The sequence below is a fragment of the Mobula birostris genome, chromosome 13, assembly GCF_030028105.1.
Source record: "Mobula birostris isolate sMobBir1 chromosome 13, sMobBir1.hap1, whole genome shotgun sequence".
Taxonomy (NCBI): domain Eukaryota; kingdom Metazoa; phylum Chordata; class Chondrichthyes; order Myliobatiformes; family Myliobatidae; genus Mobula; species Mobula birostris.
The window spans coordinates 17,928,881-17,950,689 of NC_092382.1; the positions used below are offsets into that span (position 1 = coordinate 17,928,881).

General features: G+C 44.0%; 1 protein-coding gene across 1 annotated transcript; it reads left to right on the plus strand.

The window, feature by feature from the left end:
- Positions 1-12,202: 12,202 nt before the first annotated feature.
- Positions 12,203-20,263, plus strand: LOC140208473 (uncharacterized). The gene is made up of 2 exons (XM_072277152.1): positions 12,203-14,705; positions 19,062-20,263. The coding sequence occupies exon 1, from the start codon at positions 12,582-12,584 to the stop codon at positions 13,785-13,787; it is 1,206 nt and encodes a 401-aa protein (XP_072133253.1). The 5' UTR covers positions 12,203-12,581; the 3' UTR covers positions 13,788-14,705; positions 19,062-20,263.
- Positions 20,264-21,809: the final 1,546 nt, after the last annotated feature.

Genomic DNA, 21,809 nt, shown 5'->3' on the forward strand with positions numbered 1-21,809 from the left:
TGCCTATGGCGTACACTTGACGCACAAGTATAAATCAGGCTTAAGAGAGTTGGTACAGGAATCACTGGGCTTTAGTCCATTTGAACTTGTATTTGGTCATAGAGTGAGGGGACCTTTGACCTTGTTAAAGGAACAGTGGATTGATGGGGATGTATATGTTAACTTGTTAGACTGTGTTTTGAAGTTCAAAAATAAACTACACCAGGCCTGTAGTCTAGCGAGACAAAACTTAGATTTCTCAAAACAAAGTGAAGTGTTGGTTTGATAAGCGGACCAAAACAAAAGAAAATACAAGGTGGGGGATAATGTGCTTGCCTTATCTCCAATGTTGACGATTCTACTTCAAGCGAAATTCAATGGACTGTATGAAATAGTCTCTCAAATTAATGATGTGAATTATGTTATTAAAACACATGACTGACGTAAACTAACACAGGTGGTACACATCAATATGATAAAGCCTTATTCTGGCAAGCAGGCACCATCGGTGAGTGTTGTCAAACATATAAATTTGACAGCCCTGAGAATGAAACAATTGACTCGTCTGAGACTTTTCACAAGCCAAACATGGTCCCAGTTAGGCTAATGAACTCGGTCGTTCTCAAAAACGTGGACAACAAGTTGGCTCATCTGCAGCCAAAGCAACAACAACAGCTGAAGGAATTAATTCTGAGTTTTAAAGTTTTATTTCCCAATGTTCCCAAGCAAACCACGGTCGCAGTACATGACGTAGATATTGGTCAAGCCAAACCGATTAAACAACACCCATATCGCATGAACGTAGAAAAGTGTGAATTGGCTGAGCAGGAAATTGAATATATGCTGAAAATGGTATTATTAGGCCTTCAACATCAGATTGGGGCTCACCCTGCGTTATTGTGCCCAAACTTGATGGTAGTGTTAGATTTTGCACTGATTATAGGAAGGTAAATGCAGTAACAAAAACAGATGCCTATCCTATCCCTAGGGTGGATGATTGCATCGATAAGGTTGGAAAAGGTAGTTTCTTACAAAGATTGATCTGTTGAAAGGATATTGGTGTGTTCCATTGACGGGGTGAGGTAGAGAAATTTCTGCATTTGTGACACCTTCTGGGTTGTATGAATACAATGTTTTGCCATTTGGAATGAAATATGCTCCAGGAACATTCCAGAGAATGATTGATCCTGTAATTCAAGGGTTAGGACACACAGATGCCTATATTGATGACTTAGTCACAGGGAGTGACACTTGGGAAGAGCATATCTGTGTAGTAGAAAAGCTGTTTGACAGGATTTCCAGGGCCAACCTTACAGCTGACTGAGCTAAGAGTGAATTTGGCCATGCCACTGTGATCTGTCTTGGCTGTGTTGTAGGTCAAGGCAAGTTGGCTCCTGTGCGAGCAAAATCCAGGCAATTTCTGAAGTTCCTATTCCGACTGTGTGACGAAGGCCCGTCACTGATTACAGATGTCTCATGGCACACTCAGTAAAACACTCAAAGGGTCATCCACACACATTATTCCCCTCTGTTATTGTGGTGAGTGCACACGTCACAATAAATCAACAGTCACAATTTTACACTCATCCCCAGCAGTAACAGGTATGAAAAAAAGAAACACACTATGTCACAGTTTTATTATCTCAGGTGAATTTATTCATATTCATCTTTCCAGTAAGTGTTTTGCTGAAGTGTCATGATAATCTGACGTTTCTCTCCTCCACAGTCACTGGGTCTGAAACAGAGCTGCTGCATAGAGCTGTCTTATATAGAGGCAGCAGCAACCTGCACAGGTGTGCCGATGGTGGAGGATACCATCTTTACCTGGGACAAGGGTTATGTTACCTAATTACTCATCTTGTGGTAAAGTTTTGGGGTTTATACAAGTTATTTAACCGGGAAATGGTGAATCCTGTGATGAAGTATATGTGTTTATTGTGAGAACTGGTGGTAGAGTTTCAGATTGTGTGAAATGGAAGATAATTGAGTTAATTAGCTTTTGGTTAGTCTTGGGAGATTGGCTTAGCAGTTATAAGCCTCAGGTTACCAAGGCTTTGGGTCGTTTTTTTTTCTGTTTAGTCTGAGGGTGGCTGTTAACCAGACAAGTGACAATTGCAAGCTGTGTGTGTGTATATATATATATATATATATATAATATAGTATTTTTTTAAAAAAAATTTCTTGTTTTCATGTGGACATCCAAGTTTTTGTTTCTCCACTATTTTTGTAAATAAAAGCACCACAATCTATTTTTGCCACTCAAGCCATCTTGTTATTTTTCTTAGACAGTTGACCCACAGTTTTTGTGACAGACCGGTAAGAAGGCTCTTGGAAGGTTTCTGGGAATGGTTGGATATTATCGTAAGTTGTGTAAGAACTTTCCTGATATCGCTCTTCCTCTGACTAATCTCCTGAAGAAGGGTGAAAAGTTTGTTTGGACCGAGACTTGTCAGGAAGCATTTGATCAATTGAAAGTTATTATTTGGGATTAGGCCAATCAATGTAGTGTCATCAGCAAATTTAATTAACAGATTGGAGCTGTGGCTGGTGACACAAGTCATGGGTGCACAGAGAGTAAAGGAGGGGGCCAAGGATTCAAGCCTGTGGGGCATGTGTGCTGAGGGTCAAAGAGACAGAGGTGAGGGATCCCTTTCTTACCACCTGCCAGCCATCTGACAGGAAGTCCAGGATCCAGCTACACAAGGCAGGGTGAAGGCCCAGGTCTCTGAGCTTCTTGTCGATACTTCACAACTTCGTATGGCTAAAGCTCTGCCCATGACTGCAAGGAACTGCAGAGAACTTTGGTCTCATCTGGAAACATCATAGAAACAAGCCTCCCCTCTATGGACTCTTCCTACACTTCCCCTGCCTCGGGAAAGCAGGCCTTGTACTCAAAGATGCCCACAACTTTGGACATTATTGCTGCAAACCCAAACCTCCATCGGGGAAGAGATGCAAAAGCCTTAAAGCGCGTACCACCAGGCTCATGGACAGCTTCCTCTCTGCAGTTCTAGGCCAAATTAATGGTCTCCAGTCCAATAAAATGGACTCGACCTCACAATGTAACTCGACGTGACCCTGCCCCATATGTCTATCTGCACTGCACTTTCTCTGCAGCTGTAGCTCAGTACATGATAAGTCCCCATTTTAATTGTGTGGAAATATTAGACAGACTGAGCTTCTGCTTTGGAACCACAGAGGGAAAGTTAACTGAACTGATGAACACCAATAAATAGAAAAGGCTTCAATCTCGCATTACGATCTGCGGTAACTGGGATCAGGTGACCGGTGGTGGGTCTCCCAGACCAATTATCAGAATCAGGTTTAATAGCACTGGCTGATCTTATGTAATTTGTTGTCTCTACAGCAGCAACAGAATTTAATTCATAACAATAGATTTTTACCTTTGATTTAAAATAAGAATATACATATTAAATAGTTAAATTATATAAGTAATACAAAATAAAATTAAAATGTAATACTGTAAACTACTTTAATTGTGTGGAACTATTTGACTGACTGGGTTGTTGCTTTGGAAATTCTGGAGTGAAGCTGAACTAAACTGTACACATTTATGAAAAGCTCAGATAAATACAAAAGGCTAAGTTCTCATATGAATGGGTCAGACACCCAGAAACATTGGCTGCCCTTCAGCAGGTAAAAACAGTGGAATGAGGCCTAGTCCCAGGCCTCGGCCCAGTAGTTATGGTCTGAGGTCTGGGACTTGGTGAGAGTAAGCATTTGGCACGGACTAGAAGGGCCGAGATGGCCTGTTTCCATGCTGTAATTGTTATGTGGTAATATGGAAACATGCTGAAAATATTGCAGAATAAAACATTGTCCACCCACAACGAGAGGACATGACAGATCCGGATCTCACTGCCTTGTCTGAACGGGCGAAAGATGAAGCTACACGTACACTCCAGCAGTGACCGGCAGATGCTGCAGATCTGCGGGAAAACGTGAACAGGAAACGGGATCATGTGCTGGTGGAGGGTCTCCCACCTGATCCGGTGACTCCGCTCCTCGCCCCTCACACGCTGCCCGAACCATCCGCCACATTTCCCACATCATTCCATATTTACACCAGATACATTTTTACTTCTTCCCTCCAGATCTTCCCTGTCCCTTTCCCTCCACCCCAAGGTCACAGAGTCACGGGCTCGAGTCCCATCCCGGTCCAACACACAATTCAGACCCAAACCGGAAATGTGCAGGTTTCATTTAAATCCGTCCATGTTTGTAAACACTCATTTCTATTCACATTCATCCGGCCTCACTGGACAGGAACACTGAAACATCAAGTGAGAAACAGCAGGAGGTGGCCATTCAGCTCCTCTAAGATGATGGCTGCTCTCCCATCTCAGCCACATGTTTCTGCCCGATCCTCATTTCCTCGATACTTTCGGTCTCCACACATCTGCCGGCCTCTGTTTTATGTGAGGACAATCACTGAGTCTTCACCACCTTCTGTGGTGGGGATTTACAGACATTCACCACCCTCGGAGTGGAGACATTTCCCCTCATCTCAGTCCCGGACAGTCCACCCCCTTTTTCAGAGACTGGGATCCCTGGTTCAGCCTGTAATGATTTTGTGAATTTCAATGTGTTCACCTCTCAGTCCTCGATTCTCTAAATGAAAGGGTTATTGCATTTGATCTTTCTTCATATGATGACCCCACCACTCCAGGGATCAGTCTGGTGAATCTTCATTGCACTCTCTATAACAAATACTCTCTAACCTCTTTGTTAATCCTCTATGGAATTAATTTCCATCTTCTGCAGCCCCGTGTTGCCCCAACCACTCACCTCCCACCCCCGTCACTATTTCCACCTTCCCACCTCCCCCTCACCTGGATCCACCTCTCACTCCCCAGCTCTTGCCCCATCCCCACCCCTCACCTCTTTTCTCGGACTATTTCCTGTCCACTCTCAGTCCAGAGGGAGGGTCTCGGCCCGAAATGTTGACGGTCCATTTCCCTCCACAGATGCTGCCCGACCCACTGAGTTCCTCCGGCAGTTTGTTCTTTGGTCTGTGTGACCCGTGTTAGTGTGGGGAGCGGGATTTTACACCATATTCCCGGTACAGTCTCAACAAAACACAAATAATTGTCACTTTGCCCGGACCATTGGCCCCGCTTGCAGGGCAACAGTCTGCCGGTGTTTGCCCCCCAATGTGGTGAATCGCCACCACCGTGGGCTCAGACATTTCCACAGATGAGCCGCTCCTGTCCCCACCGGGACAAACATCCTGTCCGCCCCCTCTCTCCCCGTCTTCATCCTCTCCCTCCCCGGGGAACCGGCATCAAACAGACGGGCCGAGCGGTCTCCTCCTACCTCTCAGCGACACATCAGACTCCGGCCGCAGGAGACGCTTCACAAACGCCCCAACTTCCCTCGGAGGGAAATGGAAATAAATCAGAAAGCGGACATTTACTTTGACGGTTGTCCCGCCGTGACGGAAAGTTCGGGAGACGGTGTCAGCGGGGGTAACGCCCTCTCGGTTAGTCCGCCTTTGCTATTGGCTGGATGCAGTGATTGACATCACTTCGGACCAATGGGAATGGCACAGCGCGTGACTCCTCTGTTGACAGCGGTGGGGGAGGGGCTGGTCACGTGATCAGTAGCCCGGCCGTTAAACCGACCAAGCTCGAGCTCACCAGCGCGCGGGGCACAAAAGGCCCCGGATGATCGGTTGAGGTGAGAAGGGATCTCCGGGTTGGGGGTCTCACCGGGCGGCGTTTCCAACACCGACTTCGGGTAGTTGCTGTGACTCCGGACTCCGTGACCCGCAATCCCGGGACAGTCCTGCTCTCTTCCCTCTCTCTCAGCCCCACCATCCGTACACGGGCCCCGGGGAGCTTCCGGCTGATGAGGGAATGGGAACCGATGGGTCTCTCAGACAGAGCTGAGCTCCAGCTGTCTAAATGCAAGGATCGGGAACTCGGAGAAAGGGAACAAAATCTTTTACATCAGCTGTTGTGAAAATCACCTTTGTTCTGCCTCCAGTCACAAACCAGAGAAAATCTGCAGATGCTGGAAATCCGAGCAACACACACAAATTGCTGGAGGAACTCAGCATTAGTACTCTTTTCCATAGATGCTGCCTGGCCTGCTGAGTTCCTCCAGCATTTTGTGTCTGTTGCTTGTTCCACCCCCTCTTGTTCTGGACTTTTCTACCCGTGAGAACATGTTTTGTCCCACTCTCTCTGGGTACATAATGATATCAAACACCTTTGCCCTGGGCAACAAGTAGCTTCACATCACAAATGTGCCAGACTCCAATGAGACAGACTACTGCCCTTCCCTTCATATTCATTGGCATTGCCATCACTGAGTTCACCACCGTCAGTCACCTGGGGGAGGGTTCAGGGGAAATATTTATGTACAATACAGAAACTGGTGTTACCTGTGTGTATTGTGGTGATGCAAAAGTTGCTGGAGAATTTGCAAGTGGGAAGAAATGGAGTGATATTTGGAAATCTGACTTTTTCAAGCATCATTTAGCAAGAGAATCACATATGGACAATGTGCAAAAGCTGTGGTGAGAAAATACTTCATTACCTGCTACGGGCCTGCTACATAGGTTATGTGAGAGTGCAGATGAATTCGATCAAACCTAGAGGACATCAAAGTTTTTATTGACAGTGATTGCTAGCTGTTAAAATGAATAGCTCAAAATATAAAATTTAGTGCCCACATGTTGTCACTGGGCAAAAAATTGCACAGCACAAGATTTTTCCACATTTTTTACACCTCCCTGATGCCCGCACTTACAAGATGTGCATCCAGCTGCAGCTTGTAACCTTGCACTTTAAGGAGTTGGAACCTGAAATGGATGAATTCTGGATCATCCAGGAGTCGGAGGGGGTGATAGATATGACATGAAGAGAGGTGAGTTACACCCAAGGTGCAGGACAGAGGAAACAGGGTGAGAGTCAGGAAGGGGAATGCGGGTAAACAGCCATTGCAGAAGACTCTTGTTGCCACCCCCACAACAACAGGAAGACCACTTTAGAAAATCTTGGTGGAGGTAGTTAGGATAGTTACTGTGATCTCCGGACACCGTGACCTGCAATCTCGGGACAGTCCTGCTCTCTTCCTTCTCTCTCAGCCCCATGATCCATACACGGGCCCTGGGGAGCTTCCAGCTGATGAGGGAATGGGAACCGATGGATCTCTCAGACAGAGCTGAGCTCCCGCTGTCTGAATGCAAGGATTGGGAACTCAGAGAAAGGGAACAAAATCTTTTACATCACCAGTTGAGAAAATCACCTTTGTTCTACCTCCAGTCACAAACAAGTGAAAATCTGCAGAGAGGACACAGTTTTAAGGTGCTTGGAAGTAGGTACGAAGGAGATGTCAGGGGTGTTGTGTTCTTTACACGTACCGTGGGTTACTAATAACAAACCATATTCTGGCAGAATTGAACTTTTATTTAACAGCAACAAAACCACATTTTACACTGCCATGCTTCTCTATCATTCTTCATTTCTGCTCATGTTAGGAACTCTGTCCAGTCACGTCCTGACACGTGATATCACCACAAGAGGTAAGTTATTTACGCAGAGTGGTGAGTGCGTGGAATGGGCTGCCGGTAACTGTGATGAAGCCGGATACGTTAGGTTCCTTTAAGGGGCTCCTGGATAGGTACATGGTGCGTAGAAAACTACAGAGCTATGGGGAACTCTAGGGAATTTCTAAAATAAGTAATGTTTGACACAGCATTGTGGGCCGAAGGGCCTGTATTGTGCTGTATAAATGGGGAAGTCACTTACCCATGACCTCTGGTTGTCGTCCTGCCCAACATCAGTGGAAAAAGCTGCTTGCATTTACCCCATCTATACTCCCATAATTTTGTATACTTCTAACAAATCCTCAAAGTTTCCTATAATTTCCTTGTTTATGCTTGGAGCCTTTTTTAGATGGATAAGATGATGAGGGGCATTGATCGTGTGGATAGCCGGAGGTTGTTCCCCAGGGCTGAAATGGCCAACATGAGGGGCGTAGCTTTAAGCTGCTTGGAAATAGGTACTGAGGGGATGGCAGGGGTAAGTTTTTTACACAGAGAGTGGTGGGTGTGTGGAATGCACTGCCAGCAGAGGTGGTCAAGGCAGATACAATAGGGTCTTTTAGATAGGTACATGGAGCTTAGAAAAAATAGAGTTTTATGCGCGAGGGAAATTCTAGGCAGTTTCTAGAGTAAATTTCATGGTTGGCACAACATTATGGGCTGAATGGCCTGGAATATGCTGTAGATTTCTATGTGCTATGTTGAACAGCGAAATAACTTTGACTATCCTACAATCCTCTGATAATCCCCCGTCGCTAAGGATGATTTAATTATCTCTGCCAGGGCCCCGACAATTTCTGCACTTGCCTCCCGTGGGGTCCGAGGGAGCACCTTGTCATGCCCTGGAGATTTATCCACCCTCTTCTTTAATCTGTACAGGGCCCACGATTTTAATGCCGCTTTTCCACACTCTCATTGATACTGTGTCCATCTCTTGAGTAAATGACATGGAAAAAAATATTTAAGATCTCCCCCATCTGCTTTGCTTCCACACGTGGATTGCCATTCCGGTCTTCCAGAGGACCAATTTTGTGCCTTGCAATCCTTTTGCTCTTAATCTATCTCCAGAATCCCTGAAGATCATCCTTCATTTTTTCTGCGAGGGGAATCTCATGCTTTCTTTTAGCCATCCTGATTTATTTCTTATGTGTTCTCTTGCATTTCTTATACTCCATAAAAACCTACCTGCCTATCCCTGTTATGCAACTCCATTTTGTGCTTCACCAGGTTCTCAATATCTCTTGAAAACCAAGAGATACAGTTTCTATCTTTACCTTTTATTCTGAAAAGCACATACCCACTTTGTACTTACAAAATTTTGTTTGAAGGCCTCAATTTATCAAGCACACCTTTGCCTGATCCTAGTATCTAAATTCCAGGTGTTGATCCATGCCCTGAACACATCCGCCTTTCCTACACTGCTCTTTGTATTGAAATATACAGGGCTCAGCATATTCACTGCACCATGCTCAACGTTTTCATTCCTGGCTTTCCATCCTTTCCACAATCTGCTCTATTATTCAGGCTCCCATTCCGTCTGCAACTTTAGTTTAACCCTCCCTTACCCCCACATCCACCATGCAGCTCTATCACCCCTTTGGCTTTCCTCTCCCAGATCAATAAAAAGGAGGCGCATACCAGGTACAGGCAGATCGGAACAAATGGGGTACTTATTGTTACGTACCCCGTAACTGGGTTGCCAAACCAGCAGAAATGGAACACTCGTTGGAGTCTGGATTACTAGGAACTAATAAAGTTTTATTAAAGAAATAAGTAATACAGTACACTAATCGTAAGGATATAAATGCAACAGGTTAGCAATGATAATACACACATACACAGAACTAGGGTAATAGGAATCAAACAAGCTCTATCGCAGTCTAGGGGTAAAATGATCAGTCTTAAGTGAAGCAGAGTTCAGTTCAGTTTAGTGCAGTTCACAGTACCGTTGGAGAGAGAGAGAGATGCAATTTGGTTTCAGGCAGACCTTTTGATGTCTCGCAGTTGGTTTCGGGCAGACCTTTTGATGTCTTCTAATCCCACTGTGGTCACCGACTGTGACCCCTCCGTTCCGGATGTGATCATTCTTCTGCGGTGAACCCGGCACCCAGGCAAGGGTGGACACACACCCCAGGTTCCCACCTATTGTACCTTTACACCCTGTGAGCCTCTGGTCAGTTCCCGTGAACCGGCCCTCCAAACACTCACCAACTTGTGGGGGCACACTGCTCTTTCCAGGGTTTCTGGTGTGTCATGCCTTAGCAAACCTGTTCCTTTTATCCCCCTGCTGGGGTATCACCTGTCTATCAAACTTCAAACAGTTCAGGTTCAAAGCAACTGGTCTGTCAATATCTGAATTGTGTTTTTTTCCTGTTAATTCCTCTCTTCTCTCTTATTAGCATTTCAAATGTTTCTCCATTGTCTTTCTTATCTCTCTCATTAGCATCATCCGTCCGGTACCTCTGCTTGGCGTCACACATGACACTATGAAATACAGGAAATTCAAGTGAACACTTATGAAAGAAATAAAAGAAAGCATGAGGTTGCCCAGCAGACATGGTGAAGGAGAATCCTCAAGGATTCTGCAGGTGTGTTAAGTGTGAAAAGATTGCAAGGGAAAAAATTAATCCTCTGCAAGATCAGAATGGTAATCCACATGAGGAGACAAAATAGATGGGAGAGATTTTTTTTTGCATCTGTATTTACTCTGGAGATGGACACAGAGTCTATAGAAGTGAGGCAAAGCAGCATCAACTTCATGGACCCTGTACAGATTACAGAGGTGGAGGTGCTTGCTGTCTTAAGGCAAATTAGTGTGGATAAATCCCCAGGGCCTGACAAGTTGTTCCCCGAGACCCTGCGGCAGACAAGTGCAGAAATTGTCGGGGCCCAAGCACAGATATTTAAATCGTCCTTAGTGACAGGTGATGGATTGGAGGATTGGAGGACAGCCAATGATGCTCCGCTGTTCAAGAAAGGCTCTAAAAATAAACTAGGAATTTATACGTTGGTGAGCCTGACATCAGTAGTGGGAAAGTTATTGGAATGTGTCTGCAGGAAATGGATATACAAGTATTTGGATAGATGTAGATTGGTTGAGGATAGGCAGCATACTGGATGAGACACTGTCTTTGGGAGAAGCCAGTGTGTGGTAGCAGATGGTTGCCTCTCTGACCGGAGGACTGTGACTAGTGGTTTGCCACAGGGATCGGTGCTGGATCTGTTGTGGTTTGTCATCTAGATCAGTAATCTGGATGATAGTGTGGTTAACTGGATCAGCAGATTTCTGGATGACACTAAGATTGGGGGTGTAGTGGACAGTGAGGAAGGATATAATGGCTTGCAGTGTGATCTGGACCAGCTGGAGAAATGCAAAATGGAATTTAATGGAGACAAGTGCGAGGTGTTGCATTTTGATAGGACCTGGGTCTTACACAGTGAATGTTAGGGCACTGAGGAGTGCTGCAGAAGAAAGGGATCTGGGAATACATGTCCATAATTCACTGAAAGTGGTGTCACAGTTAAATAGGGACAGAAGGAAAGATTTTAGCATATTGGCCTTCATGAACCAAAGTACTGAGTACAGGAGATGGATGTTTTGTTGACATTGTACAAGACATTGGTGAGGCCTGATTTGGAGTGTTGTGTGCAGTTTTATCACCTACCTACTGGAAAGATGTAAAAGAGGTTGAAAGAGTTTAGAGAAAATTCACAAGGATGTTGCCAGGTCTGGAGGACTTGGGTTATTAGGAAAGATTGAACAGGTCAGGACTTTATTCCTTGGAACATAGAAGATTGAGTGGAGATTTGATGGAGGTATACCACTATTTTGAGGGTTATAGATGGGGTAAATGCAAGCTGGCTTTTACCACTGAGATTGGGTGGGACGACAACCAGAGGCCGTGGATTAAGTGTGAAAGGTGAGACATTAAGGGGAACATGAGGGGAAATTTCTTCACACAGATGGTCATCCGGGTGTGGAATGAGCAGCCAGCACAAGTGGTGCATGTGAGCTGAATTTCAACATTTAAGATGTTCGTATAGGTACCTGCATGTTAGGGGTACGGGAGTAGGGAGTTGAAAAGCCTCAGCACCAACTAGATGGGCCAAAGGGCCTGTTTCTGTGTTGTAATTTACTATGACTCTGTGTCAAGAACATGAAATAATACTAATGTTTACTCTAATTCCTTCTAACAGCTGAGCAGACCAACCATACGTCTGAGTTGGAGATATTTACATGGCGTTAAAACTGTGGCACTTTAAATCAACAGTACATACAAGAAAATCCCAGCTGCATGTTAACCAAGGCTATTTGTGTGAGAGTGTTTCAGTTACTGTGGGGCCAGGAACCCGTGCAGCTCAGTGGGAACAGGGAATAATACCAATGGAGAGAGTCAAACTGAGCCAGGTCACAGATTGGAGATGGCAGAAATGCCGCATTCTTAGAGAGACAGGAAGAGCATCAGAGAATTTGATGGTCATTCCAGATACCAGCACTGTGCCCAGTTAGAAGATGATTTCTCTCTCCAACTTGGGAGGAACTACACTGCAACAGTGTGATGCCAGATCACACCTTGACAACTCAAGGGATCTCATCTGAAATGTTGTCCTACACCCATTGATGGATTTTGTAAATCTTTTTACAGGTTAAAAATGGCAAGGAATTTGTCTACGTGAATCTCGAACACAACACGCCAGTTTTGCTGTCTCTGTCCAGATACTTAAGAAGAGGAGCAAGGGATTCACTCGATCATCCTTCCTGCTCAGACTGTGGGGAGGGATTGTCATCTGACCGACTGGCATGCCCGTCATTTTACATATGGGGAGAGGCCGTTCATCTGCTCAGACAGTGGGAATGGATTCACTTGGTCATTTCAACTGAAGGTGCATCAGCAAATTCACCTGTTCTGTGTGTGAGAAGGGACTCAGTCAGTCTACCCACCTTTGGACACATGAGTCAGTTCATACTGAGCAGAGGCTGGTCATCCGCTGAACTTGTGGTAAAGGATTCACTTGGTCATCTGGCCGAATGGCTCACCAACGAGTTCACACCGGGGAGTGGCCGTTCACCTGCTCGGACTGTGGGAAGGGATTCACTTGCTCATCTAAACTGAAGATACATCAGCGACTTCATACCGGGGAGATGCCATTCACCTGCTCAGACTGTGGGAAGGGATTCACTCAGTCATCTGAACTACTGGTACACAAGTCAGTTCACACTGGGGAGCGAGCATTCACCTGCTCAGACTGTGGGAAGGGATTCACTTGTTCATCTAAACTGAAGGTACATTGGCGAGTTCACACTGGAGAGAGGCCGTTCACCTGCTCATACTGTGGGAAGGGATTCACTTGCTCATCTAAACTGAAGGTACATCAGCGACTTCACACCGGGGAGAAGCTATTCACCTGCTCAGACTGCGGGAAGGGATTTGCTCAGTCATCTGAACTACTGGTACACAAGTCAGTTCACACTGGGGAGAGGGCATTCACCTGCTCAGACTGTGCGAAAGGATTCACTTGCTCATCTAAACTGAAGGTACATCAGCGAATTCACACTGGGGAGAGGCCATTCACCTGCTCAGACTGTGGGAAGGGATTCACTTGCTCATCCCAACTACTGCTACACAATTCAGTTCACACTGGGGAGAGGCCGTTCACCTGCTCAGTGTGTGGGAAAGGATTCACTCAGTCATCTAAACTGAAGGAACATCAGAGTGTTCACACTGGAGAGAGGCCGTTCACCTGCTTAGACTGCGGGAAGGGATTCACTCGGTCATCCTACCTACAAGCACACTGGTCAGTTCACACTGGAGAGTGGCCGTTCACCTGCTCAGACTGTGGGAAGGGATTCACTTGCTCATCTAAACTGAAGGAACATCAGCGAATTCACACTGGAGAGAAGCCGTTCACCTGCTCAGACTGTGGGAAAAGATTCATCCAGTTATCCCACCTGCAAGCACACAAGTCAGTTCATACTGGGGAGCGGCCGTTCACTTGCTCAGACTGTGGAAAGAGATTCACTTGCTCATCCCACCTGAAGGCACATCAGAGAGTTCACACTGGAGAGAGGCCGTTCACCTGCTCAAATTGCGGGAAGGGATTCACTCAGTCATCTCACCTGAAGGTACATCAGCGAGTTCACACTGGGGAGAGGCCGTTCTCCTGCTCAGTATGTGGGAAGGGATTCACTTGGTCAAGTCAACTACAGAGACACCAGTCAGTTCACACTGGGTAGAGGCTGATCAGCTGCTCGGACTGTGGGAAGAGATTCTCTCAGCCAAATCAACCAAATGTGCATCATTGAGTTCATACTGGGGAAAGGCTGTTCACCGGCTGTGAATGTGGTAAAGGATTCATTCAGTTATCTATCCTTATGACACCCTATGGGATTCACACTGGGGAGAAAGTTTCAATAAGCTGCATGCTGGATATTTGTCCATCACTGTTGCTGAATGCTATTTCGAGAGTGACTGTCGGTGCTGAACTCTGCAATTATTGCTGCTGCTCACCCCACCCAGTTCTGCACCCTGGTCACTGGGCATGGGAGGAGGTTCTTCTGCTGCATATTCACCTTTAATGGGACTGGAGTTTTAATATTCTGGATCTGAGACAAATCAGTCAGTTCTATTTTAAACTCCGTCTCTGGTACTTAGTAAATTTATAACACACCTAGTGTGCAGTCGAGCAGCGGTCCCCAACCACCGGGCCACAAAGTATGCGCTACCGGGCCGCGAGGAAATGATAGGATTTGGCGATATGAGTCAGCTGCACCCTTCCTCATTCCCTGTCACGCACTGTTGAGCTTGAACGCACGTGAGGTCATTACCTGCGCGTCATCCATGTCAGCGTGGGAAGGAGATCAACTCCTCGAGCTTGCAAATGATGATGGGCTGCAAAGTATTTTTGACATAACATCTCTGCTGGCATTCTGGATCAAAGTCAAGGCTGAATATCCTGAGAAAGCCACGAAAGCACTGAAAATGTTGCTCCCATTTCCAACATATCTCTGCAATGAATGCAACGAAAACCAAATTGCGTAATGGACTGGACATAAGGAACCCCGTTCAAGTATCGCTGTGTCCCATCACCCCTCGATGGGGCCATCTGGTTGCAGGGAAACAAGCCCAGGGCTCCCACTGATTCAGCGATATTGGTGTGTTGCAATGATTTATATGTTCATATGGGGAAAATATGTGCTGTGTATTTAATATCCAAACGTTACTTAAAATGTCATGATGCTATTGACATACTTATATAACCCTATAACAAGTACAGCACGGAAACAGGCTATCTCTGCCCTTCTAGTCCATGCTGAATACTATTCTCACCTAGTCCCACCGACCATAGAACACCGACCTAGACCATTCATTTCCTGTCCATACACCGATCCAATTTTTCTCTAAATTATATCGAACCTGCCTCTACCACTTCTACTGGAAGTTCATTCAACACTTACTTCAAGCTCCCCTGTCCTTCCCTGATACAGCAATTGACTTGTGGCTATATTCATGCAAGGAAAATATGCGCTGTGTGTTTAATATTAAATTTGTTAGATACCCTTTTAGAAACAAAATTGAGTGTATTAGCCACTTATCATCTATATTCCGGTCGTGATTAACACCTCCCTTCCCCCCACCTCGAACAGAATCGCCAAAAACGATTTCTAGAAGAAATCGGCAGGTACACGCATGCACACTGGTGCCCGCGCAAGGCTTCATGGTCATTGTAGTCTCTGTAAACAACGTATTTGGCTCAACTCTTGTCCATTGGCAACCCTACCCACCTCTCCCACCCCCGGGTATTGTCAATATGAAACCGGTCCGCAGTGATTCTGTTCCATGACCGTTCTTTTAAATCCTCCCGTGTACGGCCAAAGCCAGCATGGTTTTCCTCAGGAGAAATCTTCTCAGACGAATCTGTTGGAATTCTTTGGTGAAATGAGAAAGGCAGTGGGTGTTGTTTGTTTGGATTTTCAGATGGTCTTGAACAAGGTGTTGCACCTGACGCTGATTAACAAGACCACAGCTCATGGTGTTTGGTGTCTCTTTGCCTGTTCCCACTGGAGTTTAGAATAATGGGGGGGGGGGGCGCGGTTTCCTGAATACTGAGAAGCCAAGATAGAGAGGATGTGGAGAGGACGTTTCCCATAATGCAGAGCCCAGGACTGGGGGTACACCCTCAGACTACAGGGAAATCAATTCAGAAGAGAGAGGAGGAGGAAGTCTTATGATATTATGTTTATTCAACACGGCCATGTCTGATCTATGCGTCTGTTCCCATCCCCCTCTATCTCCACCTCAATGTACCCAACCACCCGCCTACTCTCAGATACATAGACACTTCACTGATCCTGAAGGAATTTACATGGAAGATTTAGAATTCAGCAACTTCCATACGTCTCCATTTAAAATGAGCAGCCCTTTTCGATCTCTGTCCATTTCCTTCTCACTGATCAGCAGAAATGTCAAAGAGCCCATCCCTTTCCTCGTTTATCTCCCCCGTCTCAATCCCTGGTTTCTATCCTGGTTTATTTCCCCATCCCTATTCTCTCCAATCTCTCTCCTCCATCGTTCTCTCCCACGTCCATCTCATTTCCCGCCATTCTCTCCCCTCACTGGTTGTCGCCACCGTCTCTCTCCCTTCTTGTTTCTCGCCTCCACTACGTCCCTCCCATCTCTCCCCAGTCTGTCTCGCTAACACTCCAACAGCCTCTTATTTCTGTAACTCAGTTTCTCCCTCCCTCACTTTCACTACCACCACTCAGCCTGTTTTCTCTCTGTCTCTCTCTCTCTCTCTCTCTCTCCCCCTCTCTCTCTCCCACTTTCCCTTCTCTCCCCCTCTCTCTCTCTCCCACTTTCCCTTCTCTCCTTCTTTGAGTATTGTGACCATCATTGAACACAATACTCTAAGTGTGGTCTCACCAGAGATCTGTGGAGTTACAACATGGCCTCTCTACTCTTGAACTCAATCCCCCTGTTAATGAAGCCTAGCATCCCATAGGCCTTCTTAACTACCCTATCAACCTGTGCAGCGACCTTGAGGGATGTATGGATTTGAACCCCAAGGCCCCTTTGTTCATCCACACTCTTAAGTAACTGACGATTAACACTGTATTCAGCCTTCTGGTTTGTCCTTCCAAAATGCATCACCTCACACTTATTCGGATTGGACTCCATCTGCCATTTTTCTGCCCAACCCTGCATCCTGCCTATATCCTCTTGTAACATTCGACAACCTACAGCTCCATCCACAACTTCTCCAATCTTAATATCATCCGCAAACTTACTCACCCATCCTTCCACCACTTCATCCAGGTCATTTAATAAAATCACAAATAGCAGGGGTCCCAGGACAGATCCCTGCGTCACTCCACTTGTCACCGACCTCCAGGCAGAATACTTTCCTTCCACTACTACCCTCTGCTTTCTTCCTGTAAGCCATTTTTTTAACCAAACAGCCAAGGTTCCACTGATCCAATGCCTCTTGACTTTCTTGATGAGTCTCCCGTGAGGGACCTTGTCAAATGCCTTGCTCGGATCCATGTAGACCACATCTACCGCCCTACCCTCAACAATTTATTTTGTTACCTCTTGAAAAAACTCAATTAGGCTTGTGAGGCATGACCTTCCCTTCACAAAGCTATGTTGACTATCCTTGAGTAGACTGTACTTCTCCAAGTGCTCGTAGATCCGATCCTTGAGAATCCTTTCCAATAGTTTGCAGACCACCGACGTTAGACTCACCAGTCTATAGTTCCCAGGATTCTCTCTATTACTTTTTTTAAACAAGGGAACTACATTTGCCATTCTCCAATCCTTCGGCAACTCCCCTGCAGCCAAAGAGGATTCAAAGATCATAGCTACTGCTCCAGCGATCTCTTCTCTCACTTCCCACAGCAACCTGGGTATATCATGTCCGGCCCTGGGGATTTATCAATCTTGATGTTTTTAAGAAGGTCCAACACTTCTTCTTCCTCAATCTCCACATTGTCCAGCACACAGGCCTGTTCTATTTCGAAATTGTCCTGATCAAGATCCTTTTCACTTGTGAATACTGAAGCAAAGTATTCATTTAGGGCCTCCCCAACCTCCTCCGCCTCCAGGCATGTGTTGACCTCTTTATCCTTTAGCGGCCCCACCTTCATTCTTGTTATCCTTCTGTTCTTCACATACGCATGGAACACCTTAGGGTTCTCCCTAATCCTACGTGACAAGGCCTTCTCATGCCCTCTTCAAGCTCTCCTCAGTCCTTTCTTAAGCTCCTTCCTGACTACCCTATATTTCTCATGAGCCCCTCATGCTTCCTTCTTCTGGTATATTCTTCCTTTTTCAATATTTTTATTGGTATTATATAAATTACACGAATACAAATACAAAAATCATAAGGATATAAGTAAATAATACGAATTACATTACATTTAAATCAGAGTAATATGATCATAGTGTCCCATATTCCAAAGCCATCATGTATAAAAAAAAGATTGAATTATGAAATGAAACAGAAAAAAAATTGTATTTTATTTAAAAAAATCTATCCTCACTCCGAAAATGAGCTGGTTGGTAAAAGAAAAAACAGAAGAAAATAGAAAAATACCTTACCATATGATATAATAATAATAATGGCACAGATCCATACTTTAATAACAGTTCAAAGATTGTGATGATTATTCAGAAAGGGTCCCCATAACATTAAAAAATCATGTTTTGAATCAGAAATCGAACGACGATTCTTCTCTAGATTAAGGCACAACATAACGTCAGATTGCCATTGAACATGAGTGGGCGGGGCGGCCTCCTTCCACTTGAGCAAGATCGTCCTCCTGGCCATAAGAGACATAAAGGCCAATACCCGCAAATTAGATGGCTTCAATTTTGTAGCACTGTCCTCAACAAAACCAACCATGGCAGTCAAAGGATTGGGCTTAAGGCTGACATTGAAAAGTGTAGAAAAAGATTGAAGTACATCTTTCCAGAATTTTTCAAGGTTCAGACATGACCAGGACAATATGAATTAGTGTGGCCACTCCATTACCTCATCTATCACAGTAAGGGGAAATATCTACGTAGAAATCAGAGTGCTCATCTTTAGACATACGAACTCTATGTGCCACTTTGAATTGTAATAAAGAATGATGAGCACATAATGATGGAGAATTAATCAATTTTAAAGTAATCTTCCAGCTCTCATCAGATATGAAAACCTGTAAATCCTTTTCCCAGTCTCCTTTAATTTTATCTAAGGAGGCCATTTTCAGTCCCGACAGTAGACCATAAATGTAAGATATTGAACTGTTATCAAAGGGTTTCAAATTAAAAATTGTATCTAATATATTCTTATCTGGACTTGTAAGAAATGTAAGTAATTGAGACCTTAAAAATCTCTAATCTGTATCGAAAAAAGTGAGTGTCGGAAAGGTTAAATTTCGTTGGAAGTTGCACAAAAGAAGAGAGATTCCCTCCATTAAACAAATCCTGAAATCGTTTAATACCGAATCTATCCCATTCTTTAGAAGATGAGTCTAAAGGAGGAGGAGGAGAAGATGGCACACGCGGCCATTTCAGTGGTGCTGTCTGTTATTTGTCAAGTAGGGGACCGTGCACAATTCTGATTTGATGGAGATAGACGTGAGAGTACGGAGGAACATCTGGAGAAACTTCTGAAATGCCCCCTTCGCTGCCGCTGTTACTGTGTGGTCCGGAATGTCCGGAGAAGGCCCCGAATCCTCGGCTTTGCTTGTTTCGGCGGCCAGGCAAGGTCAAAGGCACTCCGCAGAGGATGGCAGTCGGGAGGCTCGAAGTTTTTGGATAAATGGACTCAGTATCGGCTGTGATCGGGTGTTTCCAATGCACTGGCAGTAGTCGGTGCCTGGAGGTTTATGGCAGGGAGTTTCTCCCTTTGACGCCTGCTATCGGGGACTCGGGAGTCGATCGACTCGGGATTTCGAGACTTGTTTTTTTTACCATGCCCATGGTCTGTTCTTTATCAAATTATGGTTTTGATTTTTACTGCTGTAACTATATGTCATAATTACGTGGTTCTGTCAGTGTTAGTCTTTGGTTTGTCCTGTTTTTCTGTGATATCACTCTGGAGGAACATTGCATCATTTCTTAATGTATGCATGCATTTCTAATGACAGTAAACGAGGACTGAGTGTTCTCATTATCTAACCTAATCTAAATTAAAGATGGTTTGAAAAAAAACAATCAGAAAATATGGGACTTGAGAGGGAGAATATCAATAAACCAAAATGTTTTCTAAACTGTAACCAAATCCTCAATGTATGTTTAACCGCCACATTGTAAATTAATTTATTTAAAGGTAAAGGAAGCAAGGATCCAAGTAAAGAAATAATGGGAAGTTTTATAACAGAGTTGACTTCCAAAGAAACCCATATAGGGCAATTCTCATGGTTAATGTAATATAACCAGAACGCAATATTACGTATATTAACTGCCCAGTAATATAAGCTAAAATTGGGTAGGGCAAATCCTCCATTCTGTTTGGTTTTTTGAAGGTGAGCTTTGTTTATATGAGGTTATTTTTTTAATTCTTCCATATATAGGAAGAAGGAATTGAATCCAAAGAGTCAAAAAAAGATTTAGGAATAAAAACAGGCACAGCTTGAGAAAGGTATATAAATTTAGGTAAGATATTCATTTTAATAGAATTGATTCAGCCAATCAGTGATAAAGAGAGAGACGAGCAATTAGAGAGTGTTTTTTTAACATAATTCAAAATACTTAAAAAAATTTCCTTAAATAAATCTTCAGAATTCTTATTAATTGTTACTCCCAAATATGTAAATCATTCTCCTAAAATTTTAAAAGGTTACTATCAGTTGGTATGAAATTGTTAAAGGAAACAGTTCACTCTTCTGTAGCTTTAATTTGACTAAAATTAGTCAGTAAACGGAACACAAATGGTAAAGAGATTGTAACATTAGATATAAAAAGCAATAAGTCATCAGCATACAGCGACACTTTATGAATAGTACCTCTCCTTAGAATACCAGTGATCTCTTTTAACTCTCGAAAAGCAATTGCTAAGGGTTCTAATATCAAATCAAAAACTAGGGGGCTCAAGGGGCAACCTTGTCTAGTTCCACGTTGGAGTTTAAAGGGTTTAGAATTCTGAAAATTAGTAAGAATCTGAGCGGAGGGAGATAAATAAAGTAATTTAACCTAATGAATAAAATTAGGTCCAAAATTAAATTTTTCTAAGGATGTAAATGGGAAGTTCCATTCAAGTCTGTCAAAAGCCTTCTCTGCATCCGACAATATCACACACTGTTATTTCCTTAGATGGAGAGTATATAACATACAACAAATGGAAATATCGATTTTTAATAAATCCTGTCTGAACATTCAAAACTATAGAAGACATAATATTTTCAAGTCCGCGAGCCAAAATTGAGTAAAGAGGTAAGTCTATACGAAGAACGTTCAGTAGGATTCTTATTCTTTTTGAGAATGAGCTAAATTAAAACTTGGTAAAAAAGACTGCTGTAGTCTTCCTACCTTAAAGGAATCAGTAAGGGTAGAATATAGTGTGGTATAAGCAAGGAGGAAAAAGCCTTATACTCTCCAGAGAATCCACCGGGTCCTGGGGATTTCCCAGAATGCAATTCTCAAATAGCCTGAGCAATTTCCTCCTGGGAAGAGGGCTGATCCAATTGCCTACGATCATCTAACGAAAGATTAGGAATATTTAATTGATCTAAAAAAATATACTTTACAATATTATCATTAACAGAGTCAGAACTATACAATTTAGAAATAAATTCCCTAAAAGTGTCATTAATTTCAAGGTGGTCAGTTGTCATGTCCCCACTAATTTTACGTATTTCTTTAATTTGCCACATGGCTGAAAATGGCTTCAATTGATTAGCCAGTAGCTTACCAGTTTTATCTCCGTGAATATAAAGTTGACTTCTATCTTTTAAAAGTTGGCTTTCAATTGGATACATTAAAAGCAGATCATATTTAGTTTTAGTTTCAATACGTCACTTATATGTTTCAGGATCAGGTACCGAAGCATATTTATGGTCCAGTTGCTTTAACTGATTGGCTAATTCATTTCTTTCTTTGTTAGCTTTTTTAAATGATGTTTACAGTATAAGTGATAACTTTTCAAAACTCGTTAGATTCTGGACTAGTCCCTGAGGATTGGAGGGTGGCTAATGTAACCCCACTTTTTAAAAAAGGAGGGAGAGAGAAACCGGGGAATTATAGACCGGTTAGCCTAACGTCGGTGGTGG